The sequence below is a fragment of the Micromys minutus genome (genome assembly GCF_963924665.1).
Source record: "Micromys minutus genome assembly, chromosome: 11".
Classification (NCBI taxonomy): Eukaryota; Metazoa; Chordata; class Mammalia; order Rodentia; family Muridae; genus Micromys; species Micromys minutus.
The window spans coordinates 29,597,146-29,618,331 of NC_137980.1; the positions used below are offsets into that span (position 1 = coordinate 29,597,146).

Below are 21,186 nucleotides of genomic sequence, written 5' to 3' on the forward strand. Positions count from 1 at the left end.
TCTGGAAGGGGAAGGCAACGTATCCAGTTTGTACCCAGCAGGTACACTGGATGGTTGCAAATCTATAAGAACAGGAATGTGGGAAAGAGATTTGTAGGGTGTAGAAAGGCCAGCAGCAGCAAGAGGGAGGTAGTGGGGGAGAAAGTGATCAAAATATATCATATCATTATATGATGTTGAAAGAATAAAAGTTATTAGTAATCTTTTTCTTTACAATCATCATTTAAAAGAAATTGCAGAGCCGATAACAACAGTAAAGGTGTAGGCATATAGCAATCCTTGCAACTTCTGGCCTGGCACTATTTCTCTCTTAGGGGAATAGAAAGTTTGCCTTAAGATCTTACTCATAGTCCATGAAACTGATGTAAGGAACTATTTGACAAGATCACGTCAACGGCTTCAGTTCCGGGAATCAAGTTCTTCCTGCTCTAAAACACATCTAAGAATAATCCACAGAGACACTTCAAAAAAAATCTATTCTCTCTCTCTCTCTCTGTCTCTCTCTCTGTCTCTCTCTCTCTCTCTCTCTCTCTCTCTCTCTCTCTCTCTCTCTCTCTAAATTCTAATTTGGGCATCACTTCAGTGAGCATTGTGCCTTTCTTAGCTGAGTGACTTTTGCTGCCGAGACACGTGACTGTAGCTCAGGGCGACCTCCGAGAGCGTTTAAAATAGCAAACCAGAACGAACAGAGAGGAGGAACCTGAGCCAGGCATGTGCTGGAGGAGTCGCGCTATAAATAGAAGAAAAAGAGAGAATGAGGGGGAAAGGTGAAAGGGACAGCCAAAATGCTTCTCTTTAATCCAGACCAACCCCCAGGGCACAGTGGAAAAATGGACTCTCCCCTTCCATCACTTTAGAATACTCATTTTATGTATTAATATGTCTGCGTTGTGAATGGACACATGCACACAGAGGCTGGAATGTGGGGGTGCTGGCTTCTTACGGGGGTGTTAGTATCAAACTCGCATCCTCATGACTGAGCAGCAAGCAGTTTTACCCACTGACCCGTCGCCCCAGACCCTTGTTTCTTACGTCATCGTTTAAGGCCGCCATGGCTCATTCCTCTTGGATCCTGGGTGGTTCTGTAAAGTTGAATTCCCCCCTGAAACATGCACCGCTAACATGCCCATGTCCCTATGACTCCCCCCCCCCACCCGGAAAGGAGAAAATATCGCCACAGAACCTCCGATTCCTGGGACAAAAAGTCCCTGTGAGTTTCGGTTCAAGCGAGTCATCTCTTTTAGGTTGTGAGAAGTGGCGTGTGCCATGGCAGGGCTAACCACTCTGCAGCTCTGACAGACGTGTTTGGTGCCGAATGTAAGGGGTTGAGCCAGCAATGGGAAATATTCAGGGCCTCGGGATGTTTACCGGTGTCTGTCATCTCTCTGAGAGAGGGGGTGGGGAAGGGAGACTCTGGAAAGCCTTGCTCCAATCCCTACGAGTGTCCAGATTGGCTCTCTGCCCTGCACTGAGCAGAGAATCTAAGCCAAACAGCTGCCAGAGCAACTGTGCACCACAGCAGTTCTCACTGTCCCACAATGCCCACACGGCGTCCTCTGCATCCGGGAGGAAACTTCCAGAAGCTCCGGGGCAAAACTGCCTGTCCCGGTCTGGTTTGACTCAGTTAATATTTAATCGAGTGCAAGTTTTAATTACTGTGCCTCAGAGATCTGTAAAACAGAAATGCCTCTCTCCTGTAAACCGTTCTTACCCAAGGACAGTTAACTTCCTAGAATGGTGGGGCTGTTGTTCGTGTTAGAGAACAAGCCAGGTCACTGTGTAAACGACATTGCTTCCTCCAACTGAACAGGATGCGCCTCATCACACATAGGCTGGTGGTACTTAGCGGGAAATATGTCAGAATGAGTGCTTGCCCCTGGAGGGGTGAAGGTGGGAAGTATGCAACCTTGAGGGGTTTGCCTTTCAAAACACCAGATTAATGTATTTCACAGCCGTGTCCTGGAATCCCAGGCATGGGCCTGACCCACATCCATTGTCCTGACTAGTGTTTCATAAAATGTGCTTCAAATTTGGCTCAAAAATCGTGGTAGTGGTCTTTTTCTCACCCAGTGGGATTAACCCTAGCTTAATAGTTTTGTATTTCCCACAAGTTACTCCAGGGAGATATTTAAATTCTTTATAAATGTTCAACAAAATCTGTAGTGGGTGTTTTGTGTTTTCAAAGATAAAACTGGGTCCCACAATAAAGCAAGGGCATCATACAAATTACACAGTCCCTGCTCTAAGGTTTGTTTTGTAGAGCTCTTGGGCTTTCTAAGGGAATCAAAGCAGGTACAGAGCAAGTGAAGGGCCACAGGGCATTTCAAGCCCTGTCTCCAGCCCATCGGAAGTATTATCTGAACCAGGTCTGTAGTTTGTCTCTAAAACCCCAGCAGTTGGAAAGGAGGCAGCTGCACCAGAAATTCAGTCTCTCTCTCGGGCATTCATTGAGCTAGGGGCCAGCCTAAGATGCAGAAGACTCTGTCCAAAAGGATGAGAGTGTGGGGCAGGTACCATGTTCTGGAGGTTTTTGGAGGAGTGTCTTTTGTAGAAAAGACCTCTACAGCAAAGGAAAAGGAAAAGTATGATCAGGAGACAAAAACTCAAGGAACGTTGGTACAAAAGTGGGACAGTTAATATCAGCAGGACCTAGAATCACCAGGAGACAGAGCTCTGGGTGTGTTGGTGAAGGAGTTTCTAGATGCGATTGGTTGAGATGGAATGGCCAGCCTTAATTCTAAGCACCATTTCATTTATCTGTCTGTGGTCCCATACCATGATGGTTGCTCTTATGTCACTTTGGCACAAAAATTAGTTGTCTGACAAGAGAGAACCTTGGTTGAGAAAATGCCTCCATAAGATCCAGCTGTAGGGCATTTTCTCTCAACTACAAATTGACGGTGAAGGCCCAGCCCATTGTGGGTGGCTCTATCCCTAGACAGGTGGTCCTGAGTTCTAAAGAAAGCAGGCTGAGCAAGCCAGTAAGCAGCGCCCTCCATGGTCTCTGCATCGGCTCCTGCCTCCAGGTTTGCACCCTTGCTGCTTTTGATGGTGAACTGTTCTACAGAACTGTGAGTGAGATACACCCTTCCTCCCATGTTGTCATGGAGTGTCACTGCAGCAGTAGTAGCCCTAAGACACAAAGTAAATAAAAAGGAGATAAACCAAACATAGGCCTTGATCACCCTCTGTTTCCGGGCTTCTTACACAATGTGACCAGCTGCCTCACATTCCCGAAACCAGGCCCTCTCAATAATGGATAATGGTATCTTCAAACTGAGAGCCAAAATAAGCCTTCTATCCCTTCCATTCCCTCTGTAGGGTATTTCTGTTTAATGCAGTGAGAAAAGTAACTGGTACCATATGTACAGCACTCAAGCATGTATGTATGTTCACATATCTCTGTTTTAGGACTATCCAATGCGAGTCACCCCACAGATCCGAGTCCTCCTCTGTCTGGACTAAGTGAGTGGGTGTATTTTAATATACTTGGCAACTCTGAGGGTTCCCTGGCTTTCAGTGCTGACGAATAAGGAGTATCAGACAATGTCATCAGGAGGAGTCTCTTTTACTCTCCCCTTTCAGCCATGTTGGCTTCTTTTCGAAAAAGTGCTGTCCTGGTGGAGGCAAAGATCAGTCTCAGGATCCCTGGGCTATCCCCCAGAGATACAGAAGAAACAAGAACCAAGTCTCCTGGTATTCCCATTGCTCCTTGGGAAAGAATCTGCTTGAGGCTCATAAGTTGTGTCTCCGCCCTTGGGCCAAAAGAAATCACCTAACCAGCCAGCCAGGGCTTGTGTGCCAACTTTTGTGGAAGGAAATTATATTACCCAATAGTGTGGCAAAACCACAAAAAGAATAAAAGGCAATATTCAATGACAGCATGACCAAAACAAGTTGGGACAGTGTGTCACAAAAACATTTCCAAAATGAAACCTGCAAGCATGACTTTAGAATGTGTAACAATTTTCCACGAAACTGGCTGGATCCTGGACAGAGACAATAGATTGAAAGCAAAAGTCAGGCATGCTTAAGCTTGCCTGGCATGCACAAGGCATGAGCTGGGTGTCTAGCACCACAGAAAGTAATCAGTCTTAACTTCAAGATGTTCATCCACCCATGTGTGACCTAAAGAAACATAGACGAAGGAAAATAAAGGTTGGAAAATGACGTACAAGGTAGCCTCTAAAATAAGAAAGAGAAACAGCAAGAGTTTTTGCTTTTCTTTTCTCCTATTCTTCTCCTTATTTGAACAGAATAGCCCTAAAGTCATAAACAACACAATTCTAAAGCCATAAATTAGCAGATCAAGAGGGACCTCCACCGGGGGGGGGGGGGGGGGGGGGGGGGGGGGGGGGACACACGACACGGACACGGACACAGGAAGGCTATGACAGACCAGCAGAGCCGGCAAAGCCTACGCAGAGAAGCACTTCCCAGGGCACCAAAGCTAAAGAGGCCCAACTGAGGACCTTGCACTGGGATGTAAGCACATCCTTGCTGAGAAGAACCAGTCCAGAGCAGGATTCAAGCTTGGGGCTGCATGGCAGGTTCCCCTAAGTTATGGTCTGCCTCTCCTGACCTGGACCCTCATAAACAAGGGTCTAGCACGAGCAGAGTAGAGGGAGAGAGATGCCTATGTGGGGGGTCTGAATGGCAAAGGTAATGAGATGGATCGCCAATGAGTAAATATTAAGGGTAGAAATCAGATCCTCCCAGAAAGAAGAGACACAGAAAGGTGAAAAACTAAAGTATACCCTGTGGTGTTGGAATGAAAATAGTTCTAGGAGAGAACTTGTGTTTTTAAAAGAGAGAGATAGAAAATAGGAAGGAGAAGAAAGGGAGAGAGCTGGTGATTAGGAGGTAGAGATAGATAGATAGATAGATAGATATGGATAGATAGGTAGGTAGAAGATAGGTAATAGATAGATAGATAGATAGAAATAGATGATAGATACATATACATAGACAAAAATACAGATGTAAGGTATGTGTGTGTACATACATACATATATACATAATACATATATACATACATACATACATTTTCCTAGCTCTGTCCACTGACAGAATTATGAGAACAGTAACACTCCCAAAAATAGTACATAAAATAGTACAAACTTTGGGTTCTAAGTACCATTTTTCAGTGAAAAAAATAAAATAAAAAACCCAAGTCTGTGAGGGAATAGTTAATGGATCAGTAGCAGAAAAAAAAAAAAAAAAAAAAAGATATAATAAGCTCAAAACAGCTCATGCCTAAATGAAGGGGCCTGGAATAATAGGTTATTTCAGAAGGACAGAGAAGCTAGGGGGTTCCAGGAGTTAAATCTGAGACAAACTTTACATCAAAATAAGCAAAGATGTGCTGAAGAGATGGCTCAGTGGTTAAGAGCACTGACTGCTCTTCCATAAGTCCTGAGTATAAATCCCAGCAACCACATGGTGTCTCACAACCATCTGTAATGAGATCTGATGTCCTCTTCTGGTGTGTCTGAAGACAGTGACAGTGTACTCACATACATAAAATAAATAAATAATTCTAAAAAATTAAATAAATAAGCAATCCTAATGATGAATACTAATGTATGGTATGAAACAATAATCAATGAACTGAAAGTTTGCAGAATGGATACTTAGTTTCAAATATCTCCCCCCAAATGACTATTAAAGGTAGAGAAAGCTTAGCAGACCCCACCTTCTGTAGACTAATATATGTCCCTCTGCGCCCACAACCCCAGACTAAGGGCCAAAACCCCCAGTACTTGAAGTGCTACTACTATATTTAGAGACAGTGACGTTAAGGGAACCAGAGGGGTAAGATGCAATCCTATAGGATTCTCATCCAATACGACTTGTAGGATTAAAGGAAAGGAGATGGAGACACAGACGAGACCAGAGGGAGGCCATGTTCAAACTCTTACCCTGGACTTCCAGCCTCCAGAACTACGAGAAATCAATTCCTGGCATCTTGTCATAATGGCAGCACCAGATAGCCAGTGCACCACATTAACCAAAGGCCAGACACAAACACCCTCATGCTGGGATGAATGGAAGTCTGGACCACATGAGAAGCAGCGTCAGAAAGAGTGTATATGCCAACCTGTTCCTCCTTCCGTTGTAATTCCTACACCAGCTGGGCGAGCACACTAGAAGTACTCAAGTTAGGAAAACAACACTAAGTGACTAGACTGTTGTTCTCAAAGTTATCACAGTCACGAATGCCAGTGAAGGACTAGGGAGGGAACGGTGACACACTTACCCATTTTTAAGCGAAACAATGGTCAAGCTTTCAGTCCATCCTGGTTGCACAGAGCCTTAGGACTAACAAACTGACCCAGGTATGCACTGCCTAAAGTCCTTGCAAATGTCTAATATGGCACCAAGTTATGCAGTAGGTAAAGCGACATTCTCTCAAGCATTTGGCACCACTGGTTAGTCAAATTTCTGCAGAAAGTTCTAGACAGAAATGGATTCCCAGAGTCATTTTTTTTTTTCTCATGTCCTGAAGGAGCAATTCCTGAAGCTACTTTAGTGACCATAGAAACTTCTGATTCAGGTCTGACAGAGCTCTATCTGTACCCACTGTTAGCAACAGACAGGTGCTCGGGATGTATGGATCCCATAATAATCAGACACAGACACAGCCAGCACCACAGGAGCCTTGCGACACAGGAGTACCCTCAGAGACTAGCATGCTCCCTGCTCATGGTCAGTGTCTGACTGACAGCATAAGGCAGTTTCCCTCAGCAGCTTCCTGTCACAGGTCCCTGCGTCCTATGTGTGGAAACATCCAGAATTCCCTGTGTTGATTCACATCTTCCTACATGCGGTGGTTTGCATGTACTTGGCCCAGGGAGTGGCTCTATTTAGAGGTGTGGCCTTGTTGGAGGAAGTATGTCAAGTGGTGTGGGCTTTAAGACCCTCATTTTGGCTGTCTGGAAGTCAGTATTCTGCTAGCATCTTTCAAATGAAGATGTAGAGCTCTCAGCTCCTCCTGAATCATGTCTGCCTGGATGCTGCCATGTTCCTGCCTTGATGATAATGGACTGAACCTCTGAACCTGTGAGCCAGCCCCACTTAAATGTTGTCCTTGTAAGAGTTGCTTTGGTCATGGTGTCTGTTCACAGCAGTAAAACCCTAACTAAGACACTATGCCTCACCTACCATGTAGAAGTTCTTCAGGTAGAGATGTAGCTAAGTTGGCACAGAGCTCGTCTCCCATGCAGGAGGCTCTGGGTTTGATTCCCAACAGGGCATAAAGCCAGATGTGGTGTTGCATAACTGTAATCCCAGTCCTTGGGAGGAAGCCCTGGGTCAACCTCAGCTACTCAATTCTGAGGCTATCTTGGATTATAGACTATAGGAGACCTTCTTTCTCAAAAATAACAATAATAATTTGCAAAAATGGCAAACAATAAAACCAGCACTGGTTCTAAAGGAGCACATTTGCTCTTAAAATAATGACCAAATTCAGATTAAAAGACAGGGAACATTTTTTTAAAAATTACAGCTATCTCTTCCTAGAACTTTTGTTTCTCTAAAGAACTCACCCCTCCTCCCAGGTGATAAAAGAAATTACATAAATACCTTTATAGACTAGCAAGTGGGGCCAAGCATCTTAATACAAGCCTCAAGACCCAGCACTCAGGAGGCAGAGGCAGGGGGATCTCTGTGAGCTAGCCTGGTCTATGTAGGGAGTTCCAGACCAGCCATGGCCATGCTGTGAGAATCTTGTTTCAAAACAAACACAGAAGCAGGAAACAAGAGACAAAAAGGGACTAGCAAATTAATCTGAACTGCCTCATTAAGAACAGAAGGGAACCAATTCCTACTCAGAAGCCCCTTCAAGATGGGATCTCCAAAAGACCGCATGGCTAAGCAGGAGGTGGAAACCACCCATCCCCCACTCACAGATGTAAACAAGGTAAGAGGTTTGTGTCAAACTTCAGTGCTTGGTGACAGCAAAAAAAAAATAATATTCCCCTAAGGATTTCCAACTACTCAGCAATTAAAGTTAATGATAGGCTTAGAGCATAACGTGAATTCATTTCAAAAAATATGAAGCAAAGGGGCAGAAGAGATGGCTCAGTAGTTAAAAACACTGACCACTCTTCCAGAGGTCCTAGGTTCAATTCCCAGCAACCACTTGGTGGCTCACAACCATCTGTACAAGCTTCCAGAAAAATATGTGTCTTCTCAGCAAAACACCCTCTCATGTGTCCGCTTCAGCAAAATATCTTCTCATAAAACGGTTTCCAGAAAAACATCACAATGATACAACTTCTTCCAAAGAAACCAGAAATGTCTGTTTCAGGTAAGCCTTATCCTGAGGACTGCATTTTGCTAATCTCTACCTCACAGGCTAGGAACAGAAAATAAAAAATCCAAAAATAGCTAATATGAAAATTCTAAACACACTCAAGGGGGATACTTGGATCCCCCTGGGAAGAGAAAATAGAATTTGCATGGGTAGGGGATGGGAACAGGAGGGGTCATATGGGAGATGGTTCTGGGAGACATGACTAGAACTGGAAGGTACTTACTTGGGGCAGATGTGAAAACTTAATGCAAGAACCTATGAGGCTGGCCTTAAGGTCAGACTCCTACTAATGGAGGAATCAGAGCCTCAACCAGCCATCTTCTGTGACCAGGCAAGGCCTCCAGCCGTGGGACTAGGTCATCAACCCAGCCACATACACCTTCAACTGACAATCTGTCCGGCCTGCAAGATGTGCTGGGGTGATGGCAGCTCGGAGCTTGTGGGAGTGGCCAGCCAGTGACTGATCCAAACTGAGGCAAGCAGCAGGAGAAGGAGCCCACACCTGACACTGAGCGGCCTGGACTCAAAAGCTGGGCATCCAGACACCTGGACAGAACCAAAGAGGAGTGGCCATGAGAGGAAGGCAATAAAATGATTCCTAATGATATCCTGCTGTACTTGTAGATCGGTACCTGGACCAATCATTTCTTAGATACTTCATTCAGCCACTGAAAACAGCTGTGCTCACATGAAACCAACTTCTTCAATTTGCAGACGTCTACAGAATACCCTAAGTGCTTCCCAACACCCACACCCACACTAAAGAAACGACAGTCACCCGGAGTGTCTGACTAAGCCTGGAACAATCTGACCTCACAGGAACCTTCCAGAAGATGGCTCTCTGAACAGACTGTCAGTCGCACTGCTTCCTGACAGTCACTGCTCCACACAGGACTTCTCATACAAGCCCAGGGTGTGCCATGGTGTCTCAGGATCTCTGAGCATTCCTCAAACCCGCTGTGAGTGAACACAGCTAGGACAAAATGTTGGAATGAAAAGAAGGGGTAACCTCAAGACTCAGACATCAACTCTACAGGATGCTTAGGTGCAAGGTCCTATCTGATGGAAATTTTCTAGGGAGCCCCTGATACCTCATCAATTACTGAAGATACAGGAAAACTGGAATTGGCTCTGCCCCTTCCCCAACCTCTCTCTGCATGAGGGTAGCTGCCAGCCTCAAGTCACAGCAAACTTGGTCTCCGAGGGCTGGGGTTGCAAGCATGTGCCAACACTGTGAAGCTTTGAAATCAGTACAGCACAGCTGTAGTAGTTCTTCTTCTAAAGGGTCTCCTGTGGTCCAGGATTCAAACTTCGTAGCCAAAGATGACCCTGGACTTGTTTTTTATTATTTTCAATTATGTCTGCATAGGTACATGTGGGTGTGTGCACCTGAGTGCCAGGGCCATCCGGTCCCTCGGGGCAGATCCCACATGAACTTCCTGATATGCACTGTTGAGCCATCTCTTCGGCCCCTGACCTTAAATCTTGGATCTTCCAGTCTGTGTGCTTGGATTACATCACAGAACACAACGCTTATCAAGCGGATATATAACAATATTACAGCTGGGGATGTGGCTCAGCTGGGAGAGTCATGAATGCATAATATGCATGCTACCCTGGACTGGATCCCCAGCACTGCATATTATATATACATTTACATATACATATACATTCATGCTACCCTGGACTGGATCCCCAGCACTGCATATTGCATATTATATATGTATGTATATATTAGCAGTCATCATAATAGTGGTAATTAATAACAATAAAAATAAATAGGTATGGTGCAAGCCTGGAATCCCAGCACTAGGAGACTGGGACATAGAAGTATGATAAGTTCAAGGCCAGCCTTGGCTACATAGCAAGTTTGAGGTCATCCTGGACTACATGAGACCCTGTCTCAAAAAAAAAAAAAAATATATATATATATATATATATATATATATATATATATATTCATCAAAATAGGACCAGACATGATAGTGCCCACCTTTAGCTCCAACATTCAGGAGGCAGAAGCGAGCTGATCTAAATTCAGAGCCACCCTGGTTTGTACAGTGAATTCCAGGCCATCGAGGACTTAGACAGGCTCTGCCTCAAAATATTACCTGCATAATAGGTGAGGCCTGAGGGGCGTAGCCCAAATCTGAGCAGCTCTCAGCAAGGATGCCATCCTGCAAGAACTCAGAAGCGAATGCAGATCAAAGCCTACAGAGGTTCTGACAGAGGTGGCATCCCACTGACTGGCACAAATGCCGGCATTATTGTTCATATGCTCTACAAAACACACATTTTATCTGGGTCCAAACACAGAAACTTTTCTGAGAACCAAAGCACGGGATGCATTGTAATTCAAGCCTGACTGAATACTCAAAAGTAAAAACAAACAGGAACTCCTCTTTCTGAGGAAAAAAATAAAAAATAGAACAAACTAAACAAACAAAGAGTCACTTTAGCACAGTTGGACGTGGATCTCTGTCAGACTCGCCCTGATCCAGTTTTAGGAAAAGGCAAAACTGAGGGGACTTCTGGGGCAGAGGGAAAAGGGAAAGGACAGAAGGCGCTGGTCATAAGGGAAAACATGTTCGTGGAATCCTTGGGGATCTGACCCATCTCGAGGAATAGAAGCCAGGACTACCAGCCTAGGAGGTGGCACCACCCATGATGGACTGGGCCCTCCCTAATCAATTACCAATTAAGAAAATGTCCCACAGGCTTGCCTACAGTCCAACCTTAATGGAGGCATTTTCTCACGTGAGGCTCTCCCCTCTCTGATGACTTGAGCTGGTGTCCAGTCAATATAAAACACTGTCCATGGAACAAAAGCATTTGTTGGTTAGAGGAAGAAGAGGGAGAAGCAGAAAAAGAATAATGCAACACTCGTTTAAAAATATAAAATTTATTCATAGTCATACAACAGTTCACTTTCTACACAGGGTTACTCTCGAGCTAACAGCCTCAAGAGCTCACAGCAGTAATATATCACTATCAAACATAGCTCATGCTATTGGACTCGGAGAATGCTTGTTTCCCCTTTAAAATGTTAAGGCTCAGTTTCCAAAAGGTAGTTATACCATTTAGTTTTCTGCTGACAAAGATGGAGAGCTAGGGGCTAAACGGCTTACAGTGAGGTGGGGGGTAGGGCGGACAAGAGGCAAGCTCCACTTAGCTCATTCTTGCATGATGCAAGAGTTACAAAAACAAACAAAACAAACAACAGTGACAATCATAAGACAAAAGAAATCTTTAGCATACAAACAAGAAAAGCTAACTGTGGTGATTTTTCCACCACGGCTGGATGAAATGTGTTAGGGAACAAACACCGCTCCTCACAGTTCTTAAATGAATCTGACCAATCAGCACCATCCTCATGGTCCTTAAATGAATCTGACCAATCAGCCCTGCTCCTCACAGTTCTTAAAAGAATCTGACCAATCAGCAACTGGTCCTCCAGCACCTGAGGAAAAATAATCTCCATTCTATTATTCCTTTCAGATCAGGTGACCTTTCCCTACTAATAATCCCCATTTTCCTTTCTACCTGATAGCCGAATGTGACCATAGTGTGATTATGGTATGATGACCTCACCACTTACCATGGTATTGAAGTCAACACCTAGGCGTGGTAGCACATGCCTGTAATCCTAGCACTTGGGAAGTGGAGCCAGAATAGTCAGCTCTTGGCCAGTATTGGCTACATAAGTGAGTTTGAGGCTAGCCTGGGCTATATAAATAAGACCCTGTCTTTAAAATAATAATAAAGATTAAAGAAAGGGGAATCAAATTACAGAGTTTGGAGTTGTTATTGGGAATTATCTTATTAACAAGTTCCAGACATTCTGTAGAAGCACTTTTCCTGCATATGAAGACTTCATTCAATCACCAACAACACCGTCATTTTATAAAAGTTAGTTTCCACTCAAGAATCGACCTTACAATTCATTGACCCAACACAATAACGAAAATGTCAAAAAGGACACCTTAGATTCAGCCTCAGGCACGAAGACAGAAACAATCATCAAGTAGAAAATAATTAACAATAAACAAACAAGGAAAAAAACACAACAAACCAATATTATAAATATCCACTTCTGAGGGCCAGTTCTGGGAAGCCATGTTTATCCACAAGCTTCAATCCAGTGCCGAGTTGGGAGATCCGTTGCCCACGATCATTTTGCTGTAATTCTTCTGTTGTTCTTCCTTAAAAGTGTCCTTCACCTTTGCTCTCTTCAGCCCTCCATCCCTGTGAACAGAAAGGTACACATAGAAAGGTACACAAAGATACTCTTTGCCTGTGAAGAAAGAAGGCCACATGGTACCAAGACACTTAATAGAAGCAGACAGCAGATTCTGGTCTCTGCTCTACATATGACCAAGCATATGTCCCTTTGAGCAAAACACACGTACTCTCAGAACAATACACCTGCATGCCATTTCTCACCTGAAGAGGCAGAATTTTTCAGGCTCTGGGAATCAAACCCAGATCCTTGGGCATGCTAAGCAAGTGCTCTAGCTTTCAGCTATCTCCCTAGCTTCCATTCGGATTTTGTTTCTGTTTTCAGAACTCAGAGCTGCTGTGTTCAATGTCTAAACAGAAACAAGATTACTAAAGCCAATGTGTTTCCACAGACTCCCAACCCACCCCCACCCCTGCCCCCCGGGAAAACCAAACATTGGTTTTCATTGACTCCTGTCTGGCTTGTTGAAAAACCCCGTGAAATTTTATTCAAAACATATTTATACTTTTACACTCCAAAAGAGATTTAAGATAAAATGAACAACAAAATCCTAGCTGCTTGTGACCAGAAGCAAGTGTGGTGGAGCCCTGAGTCTTTGAGCTCTCTCCAGGGCTGTGAACTGTGGGGCTGTCTGGGTCACCAGAGTGGCGGCGGGCCTCCCTGCCCCCCTCCCTGCACGCCTTTCATTCTTTGGACACAGGAGGCAAACCAGAAGAGCTGGGAGGAGGCTGGGCTACCCGGGTTTGCTCCTCTCCCCTGTTAGAATGGACTACATCATTGGTTCTCAACCCATGGGTCGCGACCCCTCTGCCAACCCTCTGCCTCCAGATGTATTATGACTCATAACAGTAGCAAAAGTACAGTTGTGAAATAGCAGTGATATAATAATCGTATAGTTGTGGGTGATCACATGAGGAACTGTATTAAAGGGTCATAGCACAGGGAAGGTTGAGAACCACTGTGCTAGATCTTAACTCCTGGAGGGTGGGTGTGAGAACTTGCTTTCCTTCTACTGTGAATGTTGAACTTTAGCCCAGTTAGGCAAGTTCTGACAGTGCCGCATGAATGCCACGGGACAGAACTCGACCTTCACATTGACACCGCCTGGAGCCAGTTCGATGTTCAGGATCATAGTCAAGCAGAAAGCACAGCCTGCAACTTGAAAATGGACACAGGCCACCGATGCTCACAGGGATACGTTATGGGAAGTTTCTGCAAAATTATCAGCTGTGGCTGGGTCCTCAGAATTGTGCAGCCTTTTCTTTGTCCAAACGCGCTGCCTCTAACTATTCTTAGCATTTACATGAATTTTGAACATTGAGAAATAAAGGCCCAAACCAAACTGCTGTTGTTAACAGCACCTGTCCTAAGGCTCCCAGAATCACTTTTGGATGTTTCTTCTTCCCTAGCCACCAAGGGAAACAGCCCAGCTAGCCTCTCACCTCTAAGGCTTCAATATTCTATCAAATGCCCCACTTCAGTAAAAGCGAATCTTAGCTATTTTCCAAAGGTGTAGCTAACTAATAATAGCTTAATACGATCATATATCAAGAGCCAAGTGTGGTGGCACACCTTTAGTCTCAGCTCCCGGGATGCAGAAGCAAGCAGATCTGAATTTGAGGCCAGCCTGATCTACAGAATGAGTTCCAGGACAGTCAGGGCTACATGGAGAAACACTGTCTCAAAAAAAAAAAAAAAAAGTAATAATAATAATCAATTTCTCCCAAAATGTCACAGTAGTTCTCATTGACCTGCAAAGAAACCAGTCTAGATGAAGTCACTCATGTGCAGCAGCTAAAAAGTAAATACACCCAGAAAGGGAAAACCAGGCCAGGTAGTTCAAAGTAATCTTTATGAAACAGCATATGATCCAGGAAAAAGAGATAGAAAAATTCAAAACGTTTGTTTCATTTTTGTGAGACAAGTTCTTACTCTGTAGCCCAGGCTAGTCTAAAATTCACTATGCACCCTAGGTAGGCTTGGACCTCATAGGATTTCTCCTACCCCTGCCTCTCAATACTAGGATGAGAGGTGACATCATCGTTGACAGAGATGCTAAGTGAATCTGATGATGAGTCTAGCCTGAAGCTGACTCCCTCCACTGTCTCTCTCTGTGTGCTGTCCCTCCATCTGAACCCACAGAGGCAGCCACACGCTTTTCCTGCTAGCTTCAGAGCAACCGCATCACATGTCAGATAAGAGGAAGCATTGGAAAAAGGTTTTAAGAAGAAAGAGGAGGGCAGCTTCGCCCACGCATGGACCTGAAGAGTCGCTGAGACACCTTTAGCTTCAGGAAAGCCTGGAGTGTTGTGTGATGCTTCAGTATTACAGTTTAACAAGGAGTGTTGGCATGTCAGTGTTGCAGTTTAACACTTGCAGAATAGATTGCAGAATGTAAAATGTTCCTCTTAGCCTACAGCTTACAGCAAATCGGCTACTGCCAGTCAAGAATTCATACTCTCGGAGAATCACCCAGCATCTAACCTACAAACTTCCAGCTACTTTCGTCTCCCATCAATTTCCAAAGTTTAGCTAATTAGCATAACAACTTCTAAAAATGGCCTTTTTGCTCTAAAAGTTAGTGACTTGACAGGGGAAAAAAGCACATTGTTTGCCAGGAAAAGGCTGGGGTGGTATCGATTAACTGGCTTCAAGACAGGTGAATGGGAAAAATGAATGTCAGCAGTATGCCCTGCTGTCAGATGAAAGCATCCATAATTCATCCAGCTCATCTCTGAAGATGTAGTCCCCAAATAATCCTGAGCCCCAAGTAGAGGATGTTCTTGGTTACTAATGACGTGGAACCCAAATCTAAGGACATCATTGCAATTACCTCAACTGAGCTCAACATAGAAAATGTTTTTGAAACAAATATCCAAAAAGCTCACAGAGATTCCATTGAACAGAGTATTTGGTAACATCTCGATGATATCATATAACAACTGACCTCCAACCAGATGTTGTACAGTGAACCTCACTGCTCACTGTTTTGCTCCCAACATATCTATCCTCACTAATGAATAAGGTGAAGCCAAACTCCCAGTGGGACAATATTCGACAATGAGGACTTTAGGGTTGAAGAGGTCAAAGGGGTCACACCCTTGTGGTGAGGTTAGCACCCTTACAACAAGACACACTGGGGAGCTTGCTCTCTCCTCGATTGAACAAAGGAAAGGTCAGGTGAGCCACCGAAGAAAGCAGGTTCTGACACACAGGGAAAACACTCTCTGAGCACTGGCCACTCAGCATCCTAACCCTTCAAAACCGAGTTTGTGAGGATGCTGGTCTTTGGTGTTCACGCTACGATGGCCCACGCTGAGTAATACAAGACACCTACATTAATCTTCCTCAGACTAAAATTTTTAAATGTGGATATAGTTTACCCATCAATCTTACTTTGTTTCTAATACAGTTAAGAGAGAAACACAGCCAGCCCCAGCTCCAAGAACAAGCCCCCCTCTCCTCTCTTCTTCATTTTACCTAACACAGCCATCCAAAGCAAATGTTACCCTACAGTACCCAGTTTCCTTTATGGCTCACCACCATCCCATGGCTTGCAGGAGCAGATATATGTTTGAATGGCTTGTACAGCGTCCAATGTATGTGCCTGGAGAGATGGGTATGTCTTTTTTCCAACCCCTCCCCCGAAGAGAGCCATTTATGCACATTGGGTGGAGATGGAACTGCCATCTTGGGCCATAAAGCAGGAGCACATACTGAATTTGGTATAGGAATAAAGACTAAGCTTATGCCAGCCTGGACCCCCATACTTAAGTGCGAGAGCAAAGCTTCTACCTTATTTTAGTCTTTGGTACATTCTTTTTACTGCCTGTAGCTAACCAGTATGATTACATTAAATATGAATTTTTTTTTTTTAACCATAGAACACCAGTGCTTCTGAGAGGTCTCTTACCATGGAAGTTCGGTCAGTCCTCCTTGTACAGCAATAGCGGATTTAACCCTGTTCGCAAACTGAACCGCATCCTCTCCTTCCTGGTTAAATGAGAAAGTTATACATCTTGGGTATGAAGCTTTTAAACACCTTCAAGTATCTTGTTCATTTATCATTTCTTATTCACTTCACAATATTAAATACAATCCTAAGAAGCAGTCCATTCGCTAGGAAAGAAGAAAGGCATGATGGGAGGGACGGAGATAACCAAGGTTTTAGGCAAAGGCTTTCTTGCTTTCACTTGATTGAATTAATCAAAGACTGAACATGATCCAAGCAATACCTCTCTGGTCATGGGAGGCATGTACCACACGTCGCAGACAATGGCCCAGCTTGTCATTATTCGAAGCAAGTAGCTCACCAAGTTGTATTTACTACTGTTCCAGAAGGCATCGCCAAACTGGGGGTTATACTGAGAAAAAAGAAAAGGTGAGAATTCCAGGCATGAATTCCATGTTGGTCTCTCTTCCAAATCAGTGTTTTTCAGGAGGAGGTGAGACAGATGGGCTTCTCAGACCCAAAGAGAATTTACTTCACTTGATAGAATTTTTCACAAGAACTAAGCCAGTCCTACCAATGTCTTCTATTAGTGTCAACAGCTTTGCTGAATAGAGCTCTGAGGGCTACATGGAAAACTGTGTACATGTCCCCAAAATTCTGTGACTTCACACTTAACTAGAAAGTCAATGAAAGCGGAGATCAACCAGATTAGCTCACGCTGTTTCCTTAGTACTAATATAACCTCCCCTACAGAGCTGTGCTGTCTGTCCAACTACCAATCCGCTAACTTTCTATATCTATGCATCTGTCTACCATCTCTGTATCCAAGCCTCTACCCACCATCCATGCGTCCCTACATCATCCGTCACTTATCTATGCATATCTAGCATCTGTCTATCAACTGTCAATTATCTAGAGAGATTGAGCTCAAAACATACTGTACAAAGAGCCAAAGAAGCTAGATACACAAGTGTCTTCCTTCTTGCAATATTTGTAACAATAAAGTTAACACTCAAATGCTTCACCCCCTTAAAAATAAAACTTTTAGTTTCACCTTTATTGCCACTGGATAAATGGTTCCTCCGATTTCAAAGCTTCCCTTTTTAAACATCATGACTGAAGTATTGTTGATGCAGGTACCTGGCAGAGTGGTAAGGAAGTGAGTCACTTTTTTAAAAACAAATTTTAAAAGGTAATTGCTTTAAAGATTGCTACATTTTCTATGTGTGTGCATATATTTGGAGGTCACAGGACAATGTAAAAGAGCCATCATCTTCGTCTACCTTGTGGGCCCCAGAACTTAAATTAGGGCAAGTTTCCCCACCTACTAACCCAGGAATTGCTTATCTATAATTTGAAACATCAGCAAAGTTATACATACTTTACTGTCACTTTGCAAGTCAACCCTCACTTAAAGAAAAGTGAGCAATTTTGACTGCAAACTCTCATGTTGCCATTAAAGCTCAGCAACAACTCCATCACAGCAGTTAGTAATTTCAATACATTTCACAGATAACACCTAAAAAGTCATAGCTGGTGCTGTTTAATACATTTATGAAAAATTAATTTAAAAATCAAATAGGTTCTGTCACTCATCAAAAAGCGGGAAATGAAAAGACATCCCCTCCTATAAGATAGGGGAGACAGTTCTAGAATGTTCCTCAGAGGACTTGTTGCTGCCTGCTATAACTTGGTAGCAGTCTCTGTTCTTACCTTCAGGGAAGATTAGAATGGGTAACTTTTTCTTATCAGCAATGTGTTCTTTTAATCTGTAAGAAAAAGAAATAAAGATAAATGATTCTACCTTGAAGAACAGAGAAGTAAGAGTTCTTAGTAGAATAAAAAAGCCATAAGAAGAGAAATTAGAGATAAAAGATAAAGAGATAAAAAGCAACTGGAGAATGGAAACCATCAAGCTCTCGTTTTCTCTAACACTAAGTCAAGTGGTGACTTCACCCTACTTTGTTTGTATCACGGTCTCATTAGCTCCCGCTGGCCTTGAACTTAACATGTAACCAAGAATGAGCTCCAATTCCTGACTTCCAGTTCCAGCTTTCCAAATACAGAGACAACAGGTACTGTTGTAATTAGTACCAAACCCAAACCTTCTATCTACTCTCTGGACAGACATGTGCTGATAGTTCCTTGTATGAAAAGAAAAGAGAGGGAGAATTCTGAGCATACTAATTTGTCTGTATTATAGCTATTAAGTAAGAAAGTCCTAGAGCTGGAGAAATGGCTCAGCACTGACTGCTCTTCCAGAGGTCCTGATTCAACTCCCATCAACCACATGGTGGTTCACAACCATCTGTAATGGGATCTGATGCCCTCTTCTGGTGTGTCTGAAGACATCAAGAGTGTACCCACATACATGAAATGAATAAATAAATCTTTTTTTAAAAATGTCCTGAAATGAGTCAGGGTGAACTTCACACCATAATCCAGGTATGGTAATCCCAGTTCCCAGGAGGATGAGACAGGAGGATACCACAAGTCAAGGGCTACACAGAAAGAGAAAGGGTTTTCATGAGGGGACAGGGGCCATCCCTGCATGTCTAAAGCAGTGAGCAAAACCCCATCAGGAAAAGCTTTTCCTCAGCTTTGTCCTTGGTGGGTCCATCTCTGCAGAGCCCCGAACAGAGACTCCATCCCTTCCTTTCCATAAAGATCTCCTGTAGTTTGAATATGGTCTCTATAGCCATGTGTTCACAGGCCAGCTACCAACTATGGCACTGCTGAGGGTAACAGAGCCCTAAAAGAAAGGCTGTGTGCCAGCCCTGGTCTCTCCACTCTCTGTTCCCCTGTCCCAATAAAATAAATGGGTCTTCTCTGCCACAAACCTTTAGTTTATTGTGTAGCTGTGAGCACAAGAGCCAAGGGACCACACAGGGACTACACTAAAGCTATGAGCCAACTTAAACCCTTTCCCCCTGGTAAGCTGATGTCCCCATATGTCTTGTGATGACAACAGGAAGTTCTATCAGTGATTTCCACTCTGGTAAGTAGATTCCAGTGACAGTGGCCATCCAGCAACAAAAAGACAAAATATTTATTCAGCAAGTAAATGATCAGTATTTAACCCTCAAGGTGGTGATTTCAAACTTTAAAGTTGGGTGATTGTACCCTACTTTACTCATAGCAACACAGAACAGCTGAGCTTGCCAGTCTGGGTTCATCTCTGCAGAGCCCCAGAGATTCCATCCATGTAGCCATCTCTCCCACAGGCCACAGGATTCACATATCACTCCTTTAATAACTATAGTCAAATCCAGCTGCAGACAGAGCTTTAAAGCTTTGCATGATTTCATTTCCATTTTAATAACCACCACCTCCCCCATCCTTTTGGCAAAAAGACCCAAGTCAAACAACGTTTCTGTTATTCCAACAAAGGCCAAGGAACCTCTTCGTTTACCTCTTAGTCACCAGATGCCGGTCCTTTATTTCTGAGCGCTCAAACCAGACATGTGGACAAGCCTTAACCATGGCTCTCTGAATGATCCCCATCAATCCACCATGAACCTGCCCAACCTAGATGGATCAGGAGAAACAGAAAAACATAAAGGCCTGGCAACCAAAGAAAGCTAGGGGTCTTTCCAAGGGAAGAAAAGGGGGCAATACATTCCCGTTTTCCTCTTACAGCAAGAGCTGGCTGCCTTCTACTGATGGATAAGTCCTAAAGTTAATCAAAGGATAACAAAAACCAAACAAGAGTCAAAATGTACTCTTAAGCAGCACACTAGAAGTTCAACTGATTTTGCTCCGCGGGTTGTCCTGGAACTCTGAAGAGCAGAGATCTCTCAACTCCATCAAGATTGTAGAAATGAGTCAGAGCTACACTGAACTATGATTTTAAATGCACCCAAAGGACAAGAATTTAGCGGTGACAGTGCACCCTGATCCAAGGCTTTAGGATAGGCATTCTCACTCCTTGCTTGAAGTAAGGAAGACATTTAACAGCTCTCAAGATTATATATTCAGAGCTGGAGAGATGACTCAGTGGTTAAGTTAAGTTAAGACTCACTGACTGCTCTTCCAAAGGTCCTGAGTTCAATGCTCAGCAACCACATGGTGGCTCACAACCATCTGTAACAGGATGCCCTCTTCTGGTGTGTCTGAAGACAGCGACAGTGTACTCAGGTATATATAATAAAAATAAATCTTAAAAAAGGAAAGATTACATATTTAGTTATCCTTCATTTTAATCATTTTTTTTCTTCTAAGAATTCTCCCTGAAAATACAACATCAATAAAAGGAAAATACATTCTCAAAAAAATTATGATCTCTAATATTGTTTATTATTGAAAAATATTGAAAACTGCCTAAGTGTCTAGATGGGTTAAAACAAATGGATAAACAATAGTGTTGATGATAGTAGTAGTAGTGTGTGTGTGTGTGTGTGTGTGTGTTTGTGCGTATGTATGTGTATGCATGTGCACATGCATGTGTATGTCTGCACACGCATGTATACACATGCACATCTACAACAGAATAGTGTGCAGCTGACCAGAGGACAAATCCAACCCCTAGGACAAACAAGGAGTTTTGACTTCCGGAACAGAGTGTTAAACAACAAAGACAAAAGAACAGGTGAGCGTGTGGTCTTTTGGGCTAAATGAAAAGTAATACATTTGTGCTTTTTAGCCTTCCAAGAAGAAATAATTCTTCTTGAAAGC

The 21,186-nt window shown here is 43.5% G+C and overlaps 1 protein-coding gene across 3 annotated transcripts in view; it reads right to left on the reverse strand.

Moving 5' to 3' along the window:
• Positions 1-11,212: 11,212 nt before the first annotated feature.
• Positions 11,213-21,186, reverse strand: part of GPAT3 (glycerol-3-phosphate acyltransferase 3) — a 42,839-nt gene continuing 32,865 nt past the window's right edge. For all 3 annotated transcript variants that reach the window (XM_080924971.1, XM_080924969.1, XM_080924970.1), the window contains 6 exons: positions 19,925-20,040; positions 18,226-18,281; positions 17,567-17,652; positions 16,796-16,924; positions 16,474-16,553; positions 11,213-12,565 (listed from right to left, as the gene is read on the reverse strand). In XM_080924971.1, coding sequence (XP_080781097.1) covers positions 12,454-12,565; positions 16,474-16,553; positions 16,796-16,924; positions 17,567-17,652; positions 18,226-18,281; positions 19,925-20,040 — 579 coding nt within the window. In that variant the 3' untranslated portion in view covers positions 11,213-12,453. The remainder of the gene's footprint in view (positions 12,566-16,473; positions 16,554-16,795; positions 16,925-17,566; positions 17,653-18,225; positions 18,282-19,924; positions 20,041-21,186) is intronic.